Below are 18,702 nucleotides of genomic sequence, written 5' to 3'. Positions count from 1 at the left end.
GGTTGCCTTCAGTGTTACCTCCACTTATTGTCTGTACCGACAGGTTAGTGCAGGTGACACTTACAGATTTCCTTTAATTATACATTTCACACCCTACTCTGCCTTCCATAACTACTGTTACATTACCACCATGGTAGATGAAGGTATATAGTACCCCCTAGTGGCTGATCCAGAGTGGGCACCTACTTATACATATGCCTCTACCTTGCACATAACTATTTTAACTCTATCACCATGGTACATGAGTACAGCGTGCCCCCTGGTGGGTGATGTCTTAAATTGTACCTAATTATAAATACTTGCTTATACCCCTGCCTACCATATAAACCACTTCTACAATGACACAATATAAAAGGGTATAGAGCACTCACTCCCTGGTGGCTCAGATCAGCTGGAATGACCTATTATTTTTGTGTCTGGACTGTATTGATGATAACAAAAATGCCTACTAAACAGATACAATTATAAATGTCATGAAATACATAGATAAATGCATATAGAAAATGATTATCACATAGTTTGTTGGTAGAAAGTGTTGAACTTAGTTTGACTGATGAGAGGTTTTCCCTCCAAAACACGCTGTAAGAAGGACATCGTGGATTTATTATTTATATGTTTAAGAAATTCAGTTTTAGTTCTCCATACTTTGGACATGGAGGTTGTGCAAGTTTTTTATAACTCTCTACATCTGTTCCTGCTCCTTTAATTCCGGATTTTCTTTTTGCAGGTGGACGCTATTATAGCACTTCTCAAAGGAAAAATAATGTCTAAGGCTTTTGAGGAGACAAAGCACTTTCCTATGGAGCACAGCCTACAAGGTGACTGACAATGGCGAGGTCACATGCAAGGTGGTCAGCGGTCTTTAAAATTATAGACAGTCCGTGAAAGACAGGAGTTCTCTGCTGTTCATAGTGTCTGGCATAAAAATCACCTCATCCTTACTGTGATTTCTTTTTTTAATGTTTGAATTGTGCACTCACCATCACGTAACACGTGCAGTACAAACAAGGTTTCTCAGTCGCCTTATTGGGGAACACAGAGACCGTGGGTACATGCTGCTGTCCACTAGGAGGCTGACACTAGGCAACAAAAGAAGTCTGCTCCTCCCAGCAGGATATACCCCGCCTACTGACTCTGAGCTATCAGTTTTAGCTTAGTGTCAGTAGGAGGCAGACACATGTCTGGAGTTCTCTCCAGACCTGGTCTTTTCTGTTTTATTATTTTCTAGCTAGGGATGTTAAGTTAAGTTTTTTTTCCCTTTTGTTATTTTTCTAGGTTGGGGCAACAGGAGCATGGTGCTGCCTGATCGCCCACATGCGACAAAGGGGCACTGGGCATATGGGCCATTAACCCCTTCTCGCCAATGGCCAGCGCCTGGCTGAGTACCCTGAGTCCGGGTCCCCCACTTGCCCTTGCCTGCCTCGCTATGGCAGCTTGGCGTGACGCAGCGTGGTTTTTAGCTGGCCAAAAACTTCAGGGTAAGTATAGGAAGATGAGGTCTGCGGGTGATTATGTACTACATTTCCCCCCTCCCTTCCTCCTCTACCTCCCTTTTAACTACCTTCTAGGGGTTCTATACTCTGTGTCCGGTTCCTCAGCCACCATATCTGGTGGCTGCTCTGGGCAAGAACCCTCATAGCCCCGGCGCCATACCTGTAATGGTCAGTCCGGTGGTCTGTCTCACCCTCATTCGGCCACACACATATTTCCCCCAGCTCTGCTCGCCAACGTGGCTGCCGCAATTTCGGTCGACTAGCTGGCTGCCGGGTGTCTTAACACTCTAGTCTCCTTCCCAGACATTGGGGAGACGCGTTGCAGTGCTCCTTCTCTTTTCCCAGCTGCCGGTGCCCCGATCGTGCAGCCGAGACCCCGTGCGGTCCCCGACCTGGTCACTGGGAAGGCTGCTGGGGAGGCACAGTGTCCAGCGCGCTGCGATTCCCGGCGGTCGCTCCATAAATTTAATCCTCGGCTTCTCCTTACGGTAGGCCGCCTTCAGCAGCACCTGGGGGCGTGTTTTCACCAGCGCGTCCTTTCTCCTGAGGGCTGCGCGATCTGCATATTAATATATATAAAAAAGTAAAATTAAAGCTTCTCATGGGCACTCTGCACCCTCCAGTGGCAGAATGTTGTTCAGCACTGTTTGCTCCCCTGTGTTAGCCCCCCTCTAGTGGCCACACATGGGTATTACAGTTGCATAATTTTTTTCTATGGCCCTTCCCCTGCTCCTGTCTCTTCTGTGGTTTGGAGTATCTCCCTTAGACCACCTGTGGCCTGAGGTTGCCTGGCGCCTCACATCCCTCCCTGCCTTGAGGGCATTCTGATAGCTTCTCAGCCTTTTGGCTAAGATCAGGTGTAGTATCTGTTCTTATCAGTTTAATATCTGATATGTCCCCTATCTGGGGACCATATATTAAATGGATTTTTGAGAACGGGGGCCGATTTCGAAGCTTTCTTCCGTCACCCTATGCATTGACCCGATATGGCAGTATCTTCGGGTACAGTGCATCTCCCACAACTCTTTACTATCTGTCAAAATATTGGTCCACGTGTTTGCGGCACTTAACCTTCGCACTATACCATTTTGACTACATAAGTGCACTCTGCAGCCATGTGCTTCCTAGCCCCTGTTTTTTGAGCGATGGTGTCGGGCCCTGGCCCATTTTCCGTGGTGACCTGATTTGGTCATTTTACTGGGGTATGGTATTTTGACAGTGGTCCAGACTTATGGATAGTGATCGACTTGGCTCACCATGCTCCCCTTTATCATTCCTTGGGGAATTCCAGAAAACCTGGCAGCACACTGTCTGTTTCCTTCTCTACTGCTCACCAGTGCCAAGTCTGCTGTGCCTGAAGTTCTGTTCTCCTCTACCTGTTTGAGGTAACTGAACGGGATGCCATGATGTGGACGACAGAGTCTCTGCAGCTTCCATGAGCTAGTCCAGTGTAAAATGGTGAGCATGTCATCTGCCACAGCTGCAGTTTCGGCACTCCACTATGAGTGAGAGTAGACCGATGTACAATGGACCCTCTACAACTCCAAGGGAGTACGTGATGCCTGCTGCATCTGCGGCTCCAGTTCCAGTACCCCACTATGTGTTAGTGGACCGAATGTAGAATGTACCCTATACGACGCCCATGGACAGCGTGATAAATGCCACATCTGCGTTTGCAGTTCCAGCACTCCACTGTGAGTGAGAGTAGGCCGATGTACAATGGACCCTCTATGACTTCTGGGGAGTACATGCCGCCTGCCGCATCCGCGACTCCAGTTCTGGTGCCCCACTATTTGTGAGTGGACCGATTTAGAATGGACACTCTGCGACGCCCCTGGACGGCATGACGTCTACCACATCTGCGTTTGCAGTTCTGGCACCCCACTGTGAGTGAAAGTGGCCGATGTACAATGGACCCTCTACGACTCCTAGGGAGTACATGACACCTGCCGCATCCGCGGCTGCAGTTCCGGTACCCCACTATACGTATGAGTGGACTGATGTAGTTTGGACCCTCTGTAACATCCATGGACAGCGCAAGGTCTGTCACATCCGCACTGGCAGTTCCGGTACCCATGCACATGGGAGTTGCCAAAGGGGTGATCCTGCGTGTACTGAGCTCCCTCTATGACGTCCGAGGGAGCGTGCTGTCTACCACATTTGCAGCTGAAGTTCCGGTCCCCCACTACCTGTGGGAGGTGTCCAATGACTTTCCCTCCAGGTGCAGTGTTCCACCTTCTCCAGCAGCGACCACTTTATCGCTGCCATTTGGATGTAATATGGGTGTACAGTAGTGTCTGCTATTGTCCTGGCTGGATGCCCATGCCATAATTGCCTCTTTCGCAGCGGTTCTAGTACCCTGCTACTGGTACGAAGAGCTCTGTAGAGTGGCCCTGCGTATTCTCCTGGCTCTGGACAGTCATGGCGTCCTTTTCCCCCTTCCTTATGTGAGGTATCAGTGGTTTTCTAGGTGCAGTAGTTTGTGGACTACCTGTTGTGGCTCTCACAGCCAGCGTACTCCCCCCTTTTATAGAAAGGGCAGGTTTGTGGAGTATATGCATGGGTGACTACAGCCTTTTCTCTTACCCCTTCCACGGGGGGAGTCGTTCGCTGTTATTAGCGGGGTGACGCTGTATCCAGGTCGGGGCTTAGTGGATTCCGACTGGCTAGTCCAGGGTTTGCATTTCCCTTCCCAGAAAAGGCATAATGGTGAGATTAGTTACTCTACTGCTATGGCTGGTTAGTCGATCACATTTTTCTCCTGTGGTCATTGCATTTCTTCTCATCTGGGCAATCTTCTATGATTCCTCTTATGGCGTGTCCGGCCATCTCGTTGACCCCCTTCCACTACCAGCCTCAGGGTGACTTGGTGGGCTGCCTGCTATCTGGATTTCAGCCATTCCTCTTCTCCTTCCTACAGGCAGTTTTTCAGGTCTTGCACTGTTCCTGTTTTTGTTCTTTAAGCTGTCGGTCTCCAGCCTCCTTGTATTGGATGGCTTATTTTGTTGGTGGCAGAGCATTGGTACGTCAGTAGTACATTTCTCCTGCCACGTGGGAGGCCCGGGTTTGACTCCTGTCCTCAGCAGCACTGCTCTTTGCCTATTCTTCCTATCCCTTCCATCATCCTCCCACCTCTGGCGGAGTGCTGCTGGATTGGCTTAGTTGCGGCTGTTGCTCTCCTGGCGTTCGTGTGACCCTTCTTTTTTTTTTTCTCCCATCCAAACCCCCCCTGTTTTTTTTTTTTGGGTGGGGTCTTGGCGATCCTGGCATGGTTTTTACTCTGGTTACCCTGACCGTCATGTTGCACTTAGCTTCATGGCAACTTGCTTAGATGATATCCGGGCAGGCCTTGTGCGGTTCTGCTCGTTCTTTCTTTCTTTTGTTTCCTTCCTCCCCCTTTTGTGGGAGGGTGTTCTCGGTTTACTCTCTGCTCTTGCTCTCCAGCAGTCTCCTTGCTTGGAGTGTCTCAAGAACTTCCTCTTCGTGGCTCTTCTGTGTGGGCTGCTCTTGGCTTCCTGAGGTTCGGCATCAGTCTTGATGCGGCATTTCCTTCCTCTTTAGGGGTGTGTGACAGTTGTTCCGTGCCTGGACGACAGTCTTGGTGGGCAACCTCCTGCGCCAAGATCATGTGTTCTGTTCATGCGCCTTTCTGCTTCAGCTGGACTGACACCACTTGGTCCCTTCTGTCTAACTCTCTGTGCCTTGCCTTCTGGGCTGTGTCTCCTTGGAGTCATCCAGTTCCTTCTGACTGCTGGGATCCAATGCTTGTTCGGCCTTATCTAGCCTCTCGTCCCTTGTATCTGAGGGTGCTTTGGATGTGCAGTGATCTCGGTGCTAACGTTGCCTGTTGCTCTGCCCGCTGCTCCCTCATAGGGTATGCCACTTCTTTTGTGGTGGTCCCGGACTGGTTCAGGACCCTCTCCCTTGATGTTCTACTTGTGCAGGACTTCTTTGTGTTGTGATATATTCCAGGTGGCGGTTGCTCATCTCTGTCTCCGGGGTGGTTTCCCTATGCTTTTTTTCGGCGTAGTGGCTCTTCACCTGGGGTGTTTCGCTCATGCTTGGGTTTGCTTAGCCGCCTCTGGTGTGGGACCCCGCGGTCCCTCAACCTATTCCTGAATCTGGGAACCTCTGGTTCTCATGACGGCTGCTTCAGGGTTGCCGGACAGTTCTAGCCTCCTAACCGGCCTGTTTGTATCCCATTGTCTCCCTCCGGGGCTGTGCGGACCTTGTGGCTGAGAGCTGGTTACCTCTGTCTGGCAATTTCGCACCTAGATAAGTGTTGTCTTCCCGTTGCCCTCAATTCTCTTCTCCTTTTCCGGTGGCTTCTTGTTCCGCATTCTGAGTTCTTGCCCTCTGCTGGCCGTGTTCAGCTGCCTTCTTCTTATCATTCTCTCTCCTCAGCCTCAGTCCTGTGGTTGCGGCTGGCCTCCTGGCAGGCGGCCTGTCCGGCATGCTTCTTTCTGGCAGCTGGAGGTTCCTTGCAATGTTCGTTTGCTTCGTGGAACCCCTGAATTGTAGTTCTCTTTTTGTTCTCTCTTTCATGTTTCGGCCTGGTCTCAGTGGTACTGCGCCTTATGTCTTTCCTTCGGAGGTATTGTTCGCTCTCTGGCCAGGAGGGGATCTGGCCGGCAGGCTTCAGAGGCGACTTTTTTTGCATTTGGTTAGAGGTTGGACCTCCCTCCTTGCTTGGTTCCTTCCTTTTCGGGTCCTAGCTCTCCCTTCATGTTTTGTAGGGGCTTCAAGGTGGTTGGTTTCTGGCTTCCTCTGGGCCTCTTCCACGTTCCTGTGCGTATGGGTATAGTTCAGTCTCTGGACTGCTCTTTCCTTCTCTGGCGGTTGTTTTTTCCACCTCAGGGACTGCTTTGAGACATTCCATGGTCTCTGTGTTCCCCAATAAGGCAACCGAGAAAAGGAGATTTTTTTTTGTACTCACCATAGTATCTCTTTCTCGTAGCCTTCATTGGGGAACACAGCACCCACCCATTTCTGGTTCCTGGTCAGGTTGTTTGTTGCTTGTTGTTACTTTTGATGTCCTTCGGACATATCTCCTTTGTTGTTTGGCTTTTCCTACTGCTTTCCGGCACAACTGATTAGCTCTGTGCCTGAGGGCAGGTATATCCTGCTGGGAGGAGCAGACTTCTTTTTTTTGCTTAGTGTCAGCCTCCTAGTGGAGGATAATACCTATGTTCTCTGTGTTCCCCAATGAAGGCTACGAGAAAGAGATTTTATGGTCAGTACAAAAAAAATCTCCTTATTTCTGAGCCAAACACTTCAAATACAGAGTAGGGAACATGAGGAAGAGAGAGAGGGCAGGACGTGACACTCCAGTCCACTTTCTGGTTCATGCAGTACGTTCCTTGCTCAGCCAGCCGACCCCTGTAAGAATTTATTTATTTATTTATTTATTTTGCACCACCACACTGCTGTTTTGATTGACGGTTATCACTCTCCAAAACCACTGACAGCAGAGTGCAGGAGGTAAAAGCATCAGTTAGTTATGCTCATGTGAAAATTAACGTATCCCCTATACAAAAGATATTGAATAAGTAGATAATCGCCGGGGGACCGACTATGGGGCCCCCCGTGATCTCCAGGACAGGACCTTTTTATTTTCCATCAAGAATAAACCTATTACGCCATAGAGCGCCACATATCTTTTTTCCTTCTTTTCCTCTATTTCCAGGACAGGACCTCAGCACTCTCAGCGAGGAGTATCTATCGTATATGGCACATGCTCCATTCATTTCTATGGGAGTACCGATGATGCCCGAGAGCTGTACTTGGATCTTTATGACGCTCCCATAGAAATGAATGGAGCACATGCCAGCTGCAGTATGCGCTCCTCACTGAGAGCCGGGTCCCGTACCAGTGATCAGGGGGGTTAGCAGTCAGACCCCCTCTGCGATCGGCTCAGGATCTGCGTAGTAGGGAGCTATAATGGCAGGTAAAGAATATGGTTACCTGCCTTGTCTTCACTGATCAGGGGCACGAGGAGACTGGTACCCAGAAAATGCCTTCTTCCAGGCATTTATTTTTCATACAGTATGTTATTATGCATTTGTTGATGTATATTCACTTGTTTACTACACTATTATTTTTTTCCAGCATTTAAAAAAAAAATTTGAGACAGCTCCTCTAGGACATGTAAACAGAGCCTTATTACTTTTTGAGGGGGTCAGTAAATTTGTATAGCAACAAAAACTATATACTTTATGATGGCATTTGCTATACACCATATAACTGCATTATTACTGTACATAGGGTGGAGGTTGGCTCCTCTGTTCTCCCACCTCCCATCTCCCGCCTGGTCAGTCTGATTCCTGTGCAGGGTGGGCTCACATCTCTATCCCTGGGTGATACTGCCAGTTTATGGCACTTTAGTTTCATATTCTTTCATCATAGAATGTTTTGGCAGATAACCATTTGGCCCATCTAGTCTGCCCAATCACTCCCTGAAAATCTTAGTTTCTCCCACTAGAGTTTCAGAAAAAGGAAGAATGGACAATTAAGTGCCGCAGCATGATCCAGCTGAGCGTCCGAGAAGATCCATGGAATCTGCCAAACTCCATCAAGATCCTGGTTGAGAGTATCCAGAAATACGTAGAAGGTTTGTAAATCTTGGATGTTTGGCAGTGTGGACTGACAGGCACTTTAGCCTTCCTCTATATGACTGATAAACAACACTTCGTGATCCTCAGGTGGAAGAACTTTAGGGGTGAATTTATCATTGATTGTAGACTATATTTACGCTCTAAATTTGTCGGTTAGTTTTTGTGACTTTTTTTGCAAATTTTCAAATAGACCATTTTCTCATGATTGTATGGGTATGTCAAAATCTAATTATTTTTCTGAATTTATCATGTGCAACTTTTGGCAAAAAGTTTCTAAAAAAAATGTTGTAAAGCCTTCAATTTGTCTAAAATCTACACCCTGGCTACGCTTTAAAAACTGGCTTTGGCGTGCATTAGTACAAAGTCCCACAAATTGTTGCATCAGGTTAAAAAGTCACAGAGGAGAGAGCTATACAATGTGGTGTACTGAAGTGTAGTAAAAAAAAGCATTCTAGCGCCATATTTATCATTTGCCATGCAACCATTACATTTGGTGCACAGACATATTACCACCACACACATTAAAGGGGTGGAAAATTTGTTCACCTGCATTACCATTGATACATTCCCCCCTTACTTTTCCCCATCTCCCTCTTTTCAGATGGAAAGAACCAGCTCCTGTTGGCTTTGCTGAAGTGCACAGGTATATGTCCCTCCCGCTAGGTGTAAGATCTGAAGGTGGCGCGGTGACTCTGGCTCTAACATTCTCCTCTCCTCTCAGATACGGAGCTACAGGTCAGGAGAGATGTGATCTTCTGTCAGACTCTGGTCGCTGCCATCTGTACGTTTACAGAGCAGCTCATGGCGGCCCTCAACTACCGATACAACAACAACGGCGAGTATGAGGAAAGTAGCCGGGATGCCAGCAGGAAATGGCTGGAGCAGATAGCCGTGACTGGAGTCCTCCTCAGCTACCAGTCTCTGCTGTCACCCAACGTGGTAAGTATGTCTCCATCCACAGACCTTCACTGAGTATAGCTGCCTTTGTAAAACAGATGCAGGATGTGGTCTTTACATTTACTATAAGCTCTAACACAATGTCGTCGTCGTCCCCCCACATGGGGATGCCGTTAAGCCCCCTCCCCACAGAGTCCTGCACATGACCGCCCTGTGTTATCCAGGAGGTCTGGCAATGACATTCACATAGAGAGGCCTTCCAGTTGGCAACATCATTGGCACAAGAGTCACACAAAGCAGGAAGATAGAACCGCACAGAGGACAAAAATGGATGTTAAGAGGAGAGTGCCAGAATACAATAAGGAGGGGACGATTGGAACAGTTGCGCTGCTACTTCTCTATTAATATCTTAATCCATCACCTCGAGTGGGCACATGTAGTACTACACCTAACGCTTAAAGGGGTACTCCCCTGGAACAAATTTTTTTTTTTTTTATCAACTGGTGCCAGAAAGTTAAGCATATTTGTAAATTACTTCTGTATGCTCCACAGGAAATAATTTTCTTTTTTAATTTCCTTTTTGTTTGACCACAGTGCTCTCTGTTGACACCTCTGTCCATTTTAGGAACTTTTTGGAGCAGGATAGGTTTTCTATTGGGCTTTGCTCCTGCTTTGGACAGTTCCTAAAATAGACACAGGTGTCAGCAGAGAGCACTGTGGTCAGACAGAAAGGAAATTCAAAAAGAAAAGAACTTCCTCTAGAACATACAGCAGCTAAGTACTGGAAGGGTTAAGATTTTTAAATAGAAGTAATTTACAAATCTGTTTAACTTTCTGACACCAGTTGATTTATAAAAAAATTTTTTTACCAGTGGAGTACCCCTTTAATTACTGAGATTATATATTTAACGCTGCAGAGATGTGACCCCCAAATAACAGCCATGTTTCTGTCTGATAGAAAGAAGAGCGTGTGATGCTGGAAGACATTAAGGCAACACTGCAGGACCTGGACAAAGTGGTGTTTTACTTCAAGCAGATGGACGAAACGCTTGTAGCCAGTAAGAGACCCTGACCAATATCGTCACACTGACCATAGTATCACACTGACTGCTGACCATTATTGTCACACTGACAGCCAGCATCACACTTATCGACATTTTCATACAGACTTTTATTTAATATCATGACCCTGACCAGTCTCATCACACTGACTCCAAACAACTAATAGCATAACGCTGACCGATATGGTCACACTGACCACTTACTAAAATAATCACACGGACCATTAACCCCTTAAGGACGCAGGACGTAAATGTACGTCCTGGTGAGGTGGTACTTAACGCACCAGGACGTACATTTACGTCCTGTGCATAACCGCGGGCATCGGAGCGATGCCCGTGTCATGCGCGGCTGATCCCGGCTGCTGATCGCAGCCAGGGAACCGCCGGCAATGGCCGACGCCCGCGATCTCGCGGGCGTCCGCCATTAACCCCTCAGGTGCCGTGATCAATACAGATCCCGGCATCTGCGGCAGTGCGCGATTTAAATGAACGATCGGATCGGGGATCTGATCATTCGGAATGTCGGACGGAGGTCCCCTCTCCTTCCTCCGTCCGGCTCCCGGCGTCTCCTGCTCTGGTCTGTGATCGAGCAGACCAGAGCAGAAGATGAGCGATAATACTGATCTGTTCTATGTCCTATACATAGAACAGATCAATATTAGCAATCATGGTATTGCTATGAATAGTCCCCTATGGGGACTATTCAAGTGTAAAAAAAAAATGTAAAAGTTAAAGTTAAAAAAAAGTGAAAAATCCCCTCCCCCAATAAGAAAGTAAAACGTCCGTTTTTTCCTATTTTACCCCCAAAAAGCGTTAAAAAAAAAAATTATAGACATATTTGGTATCGCCGCGTGCGTAAATGTCCGAACTATTAAAATAAAATGTTAATGATCCCATACGGTGAACGGCGTGAACGAAAAAAAAAAAAGTCCAAAATTCCTACTTTTTTAATGCATTTTATTAAAAAAAAATGTATAAAAAATTTATGATTTAAGATTTTTATATGCAAATGTGGTATAAAAAAAAAAGTACAGATCATGGCGCAAAAAATGAGCCCTCACACCGCCGCTTATACGGAAAAATAAAAAAGTTAGAGGTCATCAAAATAAAGGGATTATAAACGTACTAATTTGGTTAAAAAGTTTGTGATTTTTTTTAAGCGCAACAATAATATAAAAGTATATAATAATGGGTATCATTTTAATCGTATTGACCCTCAGAGTAAAGAACACACGTCATTTTTACCATAAATTGTACGGCGTCAAAACGAAACCTTCCAAAATTAGCAAAATTGCGTTTTTCGTTTTAATTTCCCCACAAAAAGTGTTTTTTGGTTGCGCCATACATTTTATGATATAATGAGTGATGTCATTACAAAGGACAACTGGTCGCGCAAAAAACAAGCCCTCATACTAGTCTGTGGATGAAAATATAAAAGAGTTATGATTTTTAGAAGGCGAGGAGGAAAAAATGAAAACGTAAAAATTAAATTGTCTGAGTCCTTAAGGCCAAAATGGGCTGAGTCCTTAAGGGGTTAATGAATATCATCACAGCGACAGCTGGCCAATATAATCACATTTACCAATATAGTCACACTAACTTCTGATTATTTTGATGTTGGAGGAGCCTGGGGTGTCAATGCATTGTGGGGCGCACATAGAAGATGCTAGGCAGCTCGCCTAATCGAATAGTTTGGGCATCACTAAAAGGTTGTAAGCCAGCATGGTACACTACACATTATCATATTACTGGCACCCTGTGGATGCCTTAGCTGTCTGCAACTATAATACTAAGCAACTACCCACCTCATGAATAGTTTGCGTGTGAGTTGTTGTTCATTAGTATTTTACACCTGTGCAACCTCCTCTTATATAGCATTATGGCTTATCTGCATCATAATGGGAATAGGTGCGTAATCTACCCTTGTACCAGTAACCAGCCTTTTTCTGTGATTTTTTTCCAAGTATAACAGTCAGCATGATGATAATATTATCTTGCTGGCCACTATCACACATTGACCGGTAAAAGTTGTGATTTTCCAGGACACCCCCAAATATTATGCTTGGGCTATAAGGGCTATATATGTGGCTGACTGACCCAGGCTGGTTCCAAGCCTCCCTGAACTGTTCACAAAGCGGATCTATGTCACTGACCTCTGTCCCGGTTATCTGGAGAATTAGACTCCCCTATACCATTCCCTTGAAGTAATGTGTTTATGTCCCCTACAGACACAGCTGTCTTCCACCACATAGAAGGATCCCGCCAGGCCCTCAAAGTCATCTTCTACCTGGATAGTTTTCACTTCTCAAAATTGCCAACTAAGTTTGAGCATGGTGGCTGCTTGAAGCTTCAGTCTGTCCTGTTCACACAAGGTAAGAGGACCTCATGGGGGTGATGTCAGGGGCAGGGGTCCTGTACATGGCCCCCTTTTTACTCTCTTACTTTGTGGTTGCAGCTCTGGACAGTGCGGAGGGTCAACCAGGCAGTAATATGCCTCCAGAGGACATTCAGCAGCAGATTAACCAGAATTCCCTGGAGATAGTACAGAGTTACTACCGCAAAATCAGGTACTGCAAAGAAAGAAGCCCCTGCAGTAACTACACTATTCATGTACCACTTCACAAAATCCTCAAAACTGTGACTAAAATACCAGAATGTAAAATTCTGACCAAATAAAGAATGAGCCACCATGTTTAAAGGGTTGTATTTGGTTAGGATAACATGGCTGCCACCAGAAGTCACGCACCCTACTGTCCATGGCTGTATCAGTTTTTACAAGTGATTGGATCCAATCTGCAATACCAGACCTGACCCATTGATAGGAGGGGGCGCTGCTTTCTGTTGGCAGCCATAATGTTCTAAGGCCCCTTTCACACTATCCATTCATCCATTTTTAAAGATCTGTTATATGTTCCGTTATGAAAACACTGAAAATCGGCAGTTAAACGGGCGATTTAACCGTCACAAAATAATGTCCGTTATTAATAACCGGCTATGACTGGTTAAAACGGGTAATGTAAAAATCCCATAGACTATAATGGGATTTTGTAACGGCCATTTAATGTCCGTTTTTAATGGTTTTGTTAACGGATCTTTAAAACGGATAATTCTATAGTGTGAAAGCAGCCTAACCTTCTATAGCCCATAATTCACTAGAAGTGAAGTAATGTATAAAACAATCAGTGACTAAGGAAACCTCAATATCACCCCTATATTGCTGCAGTATAACCCCAGTATCTCTTCAGTATAAGCCCAATATCACTGTAGTATCACCTTGATAATTTGCCAGTATCCTTCTGATATCACTGCAGTATCGCCCTAAAATCAGTGCAGTTTCTCCCTATTATCATCTCAATATCTCCTCAATATCACCATTATATAAACCCAGCACCTTTATTAGTATCACCATAATATCACCGCAATATCACTCCAGTTTTTAGAGTCTCCACAGTGTCACTCTTTTTTCACCGCAGTAGCACTGCTTTTGCCGTGTTGTTCCCTCCCGAGTTACTGATGTATCTTTATTTTAGGGCATTTTACCTAGAAAAGTCGACCGACTCCAATACCACGGCCATAAAGATTGACCAGGTAAAGACTGTCATCATCCAGGGCATCAAGTGACATCGCTGCAGGTAATTCCTCTCATTGATAACTGTGTTCTTGCTGGTTCTGTCCACAGCTCATTCGCCCCATAAACGCTCTGGATGAGCTCTGCCGGCTCATGAAATGTTTCATCACTCCAAAACAATCTCCATCAGAATTGTGTAAGAACAGCTTGTCAGGGGCCGCATTGCTCCCCATCTCCTCAGAGCTCTGCTACCGCTTGGGGGCCTGCCAGATCATCATGTGTGGCACAGGGATGCAGAGGTAATTGATGCCAGAATATGTCCTCGCCCTTGGACCTGTACGGTCCTCATCTTTCATACCTTTATGTACATGTACTTTCACCCTCATCCTCCATAACTACTCTCTTGCCCTTCATTATGGTTCCTTACACACAGGAGTACGCTGAGTGTGTCTCTAGAACAGGCAGCCATCCTGGCCCGGAGTCATGGATTGCTCCCCAAGTGCATTATGCAGGCCATGGACATTATGAGGAAGCAGGTAAGGGCCGAACAACGGGTATTGCCCTATGGGTGTTGTGCCATTTGCCTGCTTCTCTAATATCTTGGTTTTCTTTTAGGGTCCTCGTGTGGAAATCTCAGCAAAGAACCTAAAAGTCAGGGATCAAGCATTGCAGTCTGCTCCACGGTAAGTACATCCCCTCTTCATTCCTCCCCAAAACTATCCCTGCCTCATACCCTGACAGATGGTGCCCTCTTTCTCCTCCCTGCCAGATACCACCCTTACCTAATACCCCCCCCCCCCTTTACCTGCAGGATACCACCCTTACTCAATGCTCCTTCCTCAACCCTGACAGATAATACTCTGTGTCTCTCCAATCCAGCAAGATATCACCCCTATTCAGTACCACTCTTTCTTACTCTGTCAGACACTATCCCTGCTTTCCCATCGTCTAGCCCTGCCTGATACCACACCCTTTTTTTCTCCCCCACTTTCACGTACACACCTGCTCAGTGCCCTTTCCTCTATCCTGCCAGGCACTACACTAACTCGGTGCCCCCTTCATTTACTGTGTCAGATACCACTTTTGCTCAGTGTCTCCCTCCTCTACTCTGCCAGATGCCACCCCTTCCAGATACTACCCTTGCTCAGTGCCCCCTACCCTGCCAGATGCTGCCCCTGGTGCCTCTCTCTGCACTTCCTCCTGTAGACTGCCACCATTTTCTTCATGATACCACCTCCTGCAGAGCCAGACCCTTGTTGTGATCAGATTATTACTTTCACATCCTTTATCTTATGTACCCTGCAGGATCTACAGGTTGTGTGTTCCACCACGAGATGGAGACTTGTAACTTTCTGGAGACTATGACATATGCCACTCAGCACCGGTGACATGAAGGGACCTGTTGGAGACAGAGGAGCTATTGCCCATTGTGATTCCTTGGGGGAGGGTACAGCCCTGTATTGGGCTTGTCCCTGGGGTTTCCTGGCACATAATGGACTCTTTGAACACTGGACATGTGCCAGGGTATATCAGTGTTATAATGTGGCCAAACTGGAGGGTAAGTAATGGATTGTGACGTATGAAACCATAACTGCCACAACCAGGAGTGAAGCTCCTCTGTCTACCAAACAAGCGAAGCCACTGCCTCAAGTATTAGGAACAGAACTGCACTTTCCGGCTATTAATGGCACAAAACTATTTATTATGACTTGTAGATGATTCCCCTGCTCCAGCCCCTCCCCCAGGAGCAGTTTTACCTTTTTAGCTTTTATTTCAGATTTTTATGTTGCAATGTTTTATATATTAAGATTTTACTTCTGTAATTAAATAAGCTTCTCAAGGAAATGTCCAACAAAGGAAAAAAACTGAGCAATTCTCATCCTGCTGGCAACTGCGCCAAACTGAAGCCTGACCAAGAATTCTTCACTTTGCAGCTGCGGCCTACTAGTGATCACAATCTGAGACCAAGCTCCTCACGTCCTCCATTGGTCTGTCCATCACAGAAAAGGTTACTCTGAGTTACTTTTATGGCGGAGGTTATAAATCCTGTGACCTGCCACTGCAGTCATTCTGTTCCCTTTTGTCGATAAGGGGGCTATGATAACTGATGAGTGGATGTTGTATACTTTTATACAACATGGAAACTTTGGGGCAACTTAAACTCTGCATAGGACATATTTGTGGCCTTCAGCATAACATCATGTTGTGACTTGTGGGGAATCGTTTAAGATCTGACATCATTGTAGCACATGGTCAGGTGTCCACATGGACTGTACCACCCTCTGAACCACAGTAGAGCTTTGTCCTTTATGCAAGAAAACAGGATGTTTTAGAGATGGCAGCATGGACCCCACAGTTGAGCAGGTCTTAGGGCAAGAGATGAAAAAGCGGTCTTCTACTGAATGTTTTTCAGATAATTTATGCATTCCAGAGCAAGTGTTGCTTACACTAGGAGTGGCCTTATACAGGAAGGGGGTGCACCAGGTCAGGGCGGAGCCCCTTAAGATGTAGCACATGTAATGATGGGTTTTCCTCTCAGGGAGGAGACGTAGGCCATAATGGCATGCTGTTGGCCTCTGCCAGGTGTATAAGGGCCTATGGAGACAAATGATGGATATAGTGAGAGCTTTCCTTTTGCATACGGATAACAGACACTCCTAAACTCAGTCTCCTCCAAACTCTACCTGGAATCTCTGGAGACAGCATACAATCCTAGTCAGTGTTCATGTACAAGGAGTTATATTGTCCCTAGAAGTGACCTTATGACATTAATGGTGGCGCTTTTCAGACTCTCATCTTTGCTGCTGCGTCTTCTGTAACAAGATACAGGCAGTGGCTGGCTTCAGTATATGGGGGGTTTACACTGGTACCTTCTCCCCCATCTTTATTACACATTCCTCCTACTTGAATACATCATAATTTTGGGGTGTTGTGGATATTTGATCCTCATATCTTCTCCTGAGCCTAGTATGATAAGCCAATGTTTACTGCGTGAGGACTAAAGCGCAAAACCACCATCTCCTGTTCTGTCATTGATCTCCTTCAGGCGCGGCTTCCCTTACACCTGAACCCTATAGAAATCCACCCATGGCGCATTCTACACAGATCTTATTGTGACCTCAGAACACTCGTCCGCGCTTTTATAGAGGCACCACTTCTCTCTGTACAGACAACTTTGTCAGCTAACTGTCTGAAATAAACCATTTCCATATAAAGAGTTGGTAACTGATCTCATGATATGTTCCGTGAAGACCCCTCCCACAGTCTGGAGACCCACCAGGTCTAAATGACAACACTGCATTGGACACACCACAAGCAGAATACAAAGAGATTCAATTTTTCATTCTTATTTTTTTTTTTAAAGGGAATGTATCCTCAAAAAACTACCTATTGTTTTAATGGTAATCACATAAAAAAAAAATTAGGTCATATTTTTTCTAATTTTTCATTTTACTATCAATATTTTTAAATCTAAAAATCTTGCAGTTTTCATTCTGGCCAGTAGGCTTAAACCAGGCTGAGACTTCCTATTCTGTACAGATAATTTTTTAGCAGTGCTTTGCGTATCAACACAGAATTTTAACACTGGATCTTGCAATCAGAAATTATACATATAGTTTTAGTATTTGAATAGCATGCAGCAAACAAAAAAGCTAAGTGTACGCTATCCAAAGAGTCAGGAGGAGGGTTGTAGACAAATAATAAGACAGAGAGTGTTATTTATAAAAAAAAAAGCATGCACGAAAATATTTCTCCCATTTGATCTTTGTGCACACAAATAGTCTCCCATCATACTGTTCTGCATACTAAAACAGAGACCCCTTTAGAAAAAGAAGCGTGAGAGGAGTAATAAGACCATTGAACCCAGTGCATTGACAAAAGTTTAGTATTTTCTGGTGTAAGAAATCTATGAAGATGAGCGAACGCCAGAGCTTGCTTCTTTGGAGTCCTCAAACCCCTGACATTCCAAGATATTATACATCTAGTCACGAGAACAGAAATTCCTGCCAGCAGCAGTGTCAAGCAGAAACAGATATGGCTAAGTATTACAGCCAAATGCATATCAATACAGGACACCACAGATGAGAGATGCTGGGTATGAAGAACTATGAAACCAAATTCCCCCATAAGAACAGGGGGTGTGGAAACAAACAGCAGTACTAGCAAATTAAGGTAATGGCTTCATCTAGTGGGGAGAGCCTGCAATGTAGTAGTAATAGATCCAACTTAGAGGAAAGAAAAAAGAACAAAAGCGTGAAAAAAAGGGGGGTAGAAGGAGCCCCGACAGCAAGGACAGATAACCCAATTTAGGAGGCACTATGGCACAGAAAATATAATCCTCCAAATATAAACATGGCAATCAGTGCACATTGAGGTGTACAAGCAATTACAAGGATACTGGAGGGGGGAGTGCATCTATACACCATATAGATCATGGAGAAATGGGGAGTATATACCAGATCGGGATCACGTGTAAGGATAGTCCAAGAGCATAGTACCACTAGAAAATGATTATCTAGCAAGTCCCCATGAAGGCAATAGGGTACCAATCGCTCTTATGTAGTCTGATCAAAGTGAGACCGAAGCAGAATGTAAGAAACTAACAGACACATATAGCATCATAATACAAAACTTACAAACTGCATCGGAGCAGGGGGGCGCAAACCACAGAAGCCATGGCGTGTTTGTCTCAGTTTACACTGCAAAGCATAGAGCAATGGAGAAACTGTCCAGAGAACACAACATTCATGCAGTACAGACATAGAGCTATGATGATCCACCTTTGCATATCTGCGGTTTGTAGTTTACATAGTCACATGGGGGACATTTATCAATGCATTTAGAGCTGTTTTGTTGTCTATATTTTCAGCTGTTTAGGCCCAGTGGGGGTTTTTTTTGTGACTTTTTCCAGCTTTTCAAATAGACATTCTTCACAATGTGGACTTGTAGGGCACCATTTATCCTTTTTACTATACCGTGGTCATGTATCAATTGCGATTTTTGTGAAAAGTCACAAATTTTTGTGCAAACATTTCTAAAAAGTCATAAAAATACACCAGCCCAGACCT

General features: G+C 45.4%; 1 protein-coding gene and 1 non-coding gene across 2 annotated transcripts in view; both read left to right on the top strand.

The window, feature by feature from the left end:
- Nucleotides 1–16,848, top strand: part of PREX1 (phosphatidylinositol-3,4,5-trisphosphate dependent Rac exchange factor 1) — a 129,013-nt gene extending 112,165 nt beyond the window's left edge. Inside the window, exons 29-40 of the mRNA XM_056549313.1 lie at nt 728–818; nt 7,975–8,103; nt 8,709–8,750; nt 8,829–9,046; nt 9,963–10,062; nt 12,294–12,437; nt 12,521–12,632; nt 13,596–13,653; nt 13,745–13,932; nt 14,067–14,169; nt 14,249–14,316; nt 14,939–16,848. Coding sequence (XP_056405288.1) covers nt 728–818; nt 7,975–8,103; nt 8,709–8,750; nt 8,829–9,046; nt 9,963–10,062; nt 12,294–12,437; nt 12,521–12,632; nt 13,596–13,653; nt 13,745–13,932; nt 14,067–14,169; nt 14,249–14,316; nt 14,939–14,981 — 1,296 coding nt within the window. The 3' untranslated portion in view covers nt 14,982–16,848. The remainder of the gene's footprint in view (nt 1–727; nt 819–7,974; nt 8,104–8,708; nt 8,751–8,828; nt 9,047–9,962; nt 10,063–12,293; nt 12,438–12,520; nt 12,633–13,595; nt 13,654–13,744; nt 13,933–14,066; nt 14,170–14,248; nt 14,317–14,938) is intronic.
- On the top strand, nt 2,321–2,511 carry LOC130297187 (U2 spliceosomal RNA). The gene has a single exon (XR_008849443.1). It is a non-coding gene; the product is annotated as a U2 spliceosomal RNA (small nuclear RNA).
- Nucleotides 16,849–18,702: the final 1,854 nt, after the last annotated feature.

The sequence above is a fragment of the Hyla sarda genome, chromosome 12, assembly GCF_029499605.1.
Source record: "Hyla sarda isolate aHylSar1 chromosome 12, aHylSar1.hap1, whole genome shotgun sequence".
In the NCBI taxonomy this organism is placed as follows: domain Eukaryota; kingdom Metazoa; phylum Chordata; class Amphibia; order Anura; family Hylidae; genus Hyla; species Hyla sarda.
This window is presented reverse-complemented; position numbering and strand designations above follow the sequence as displayed.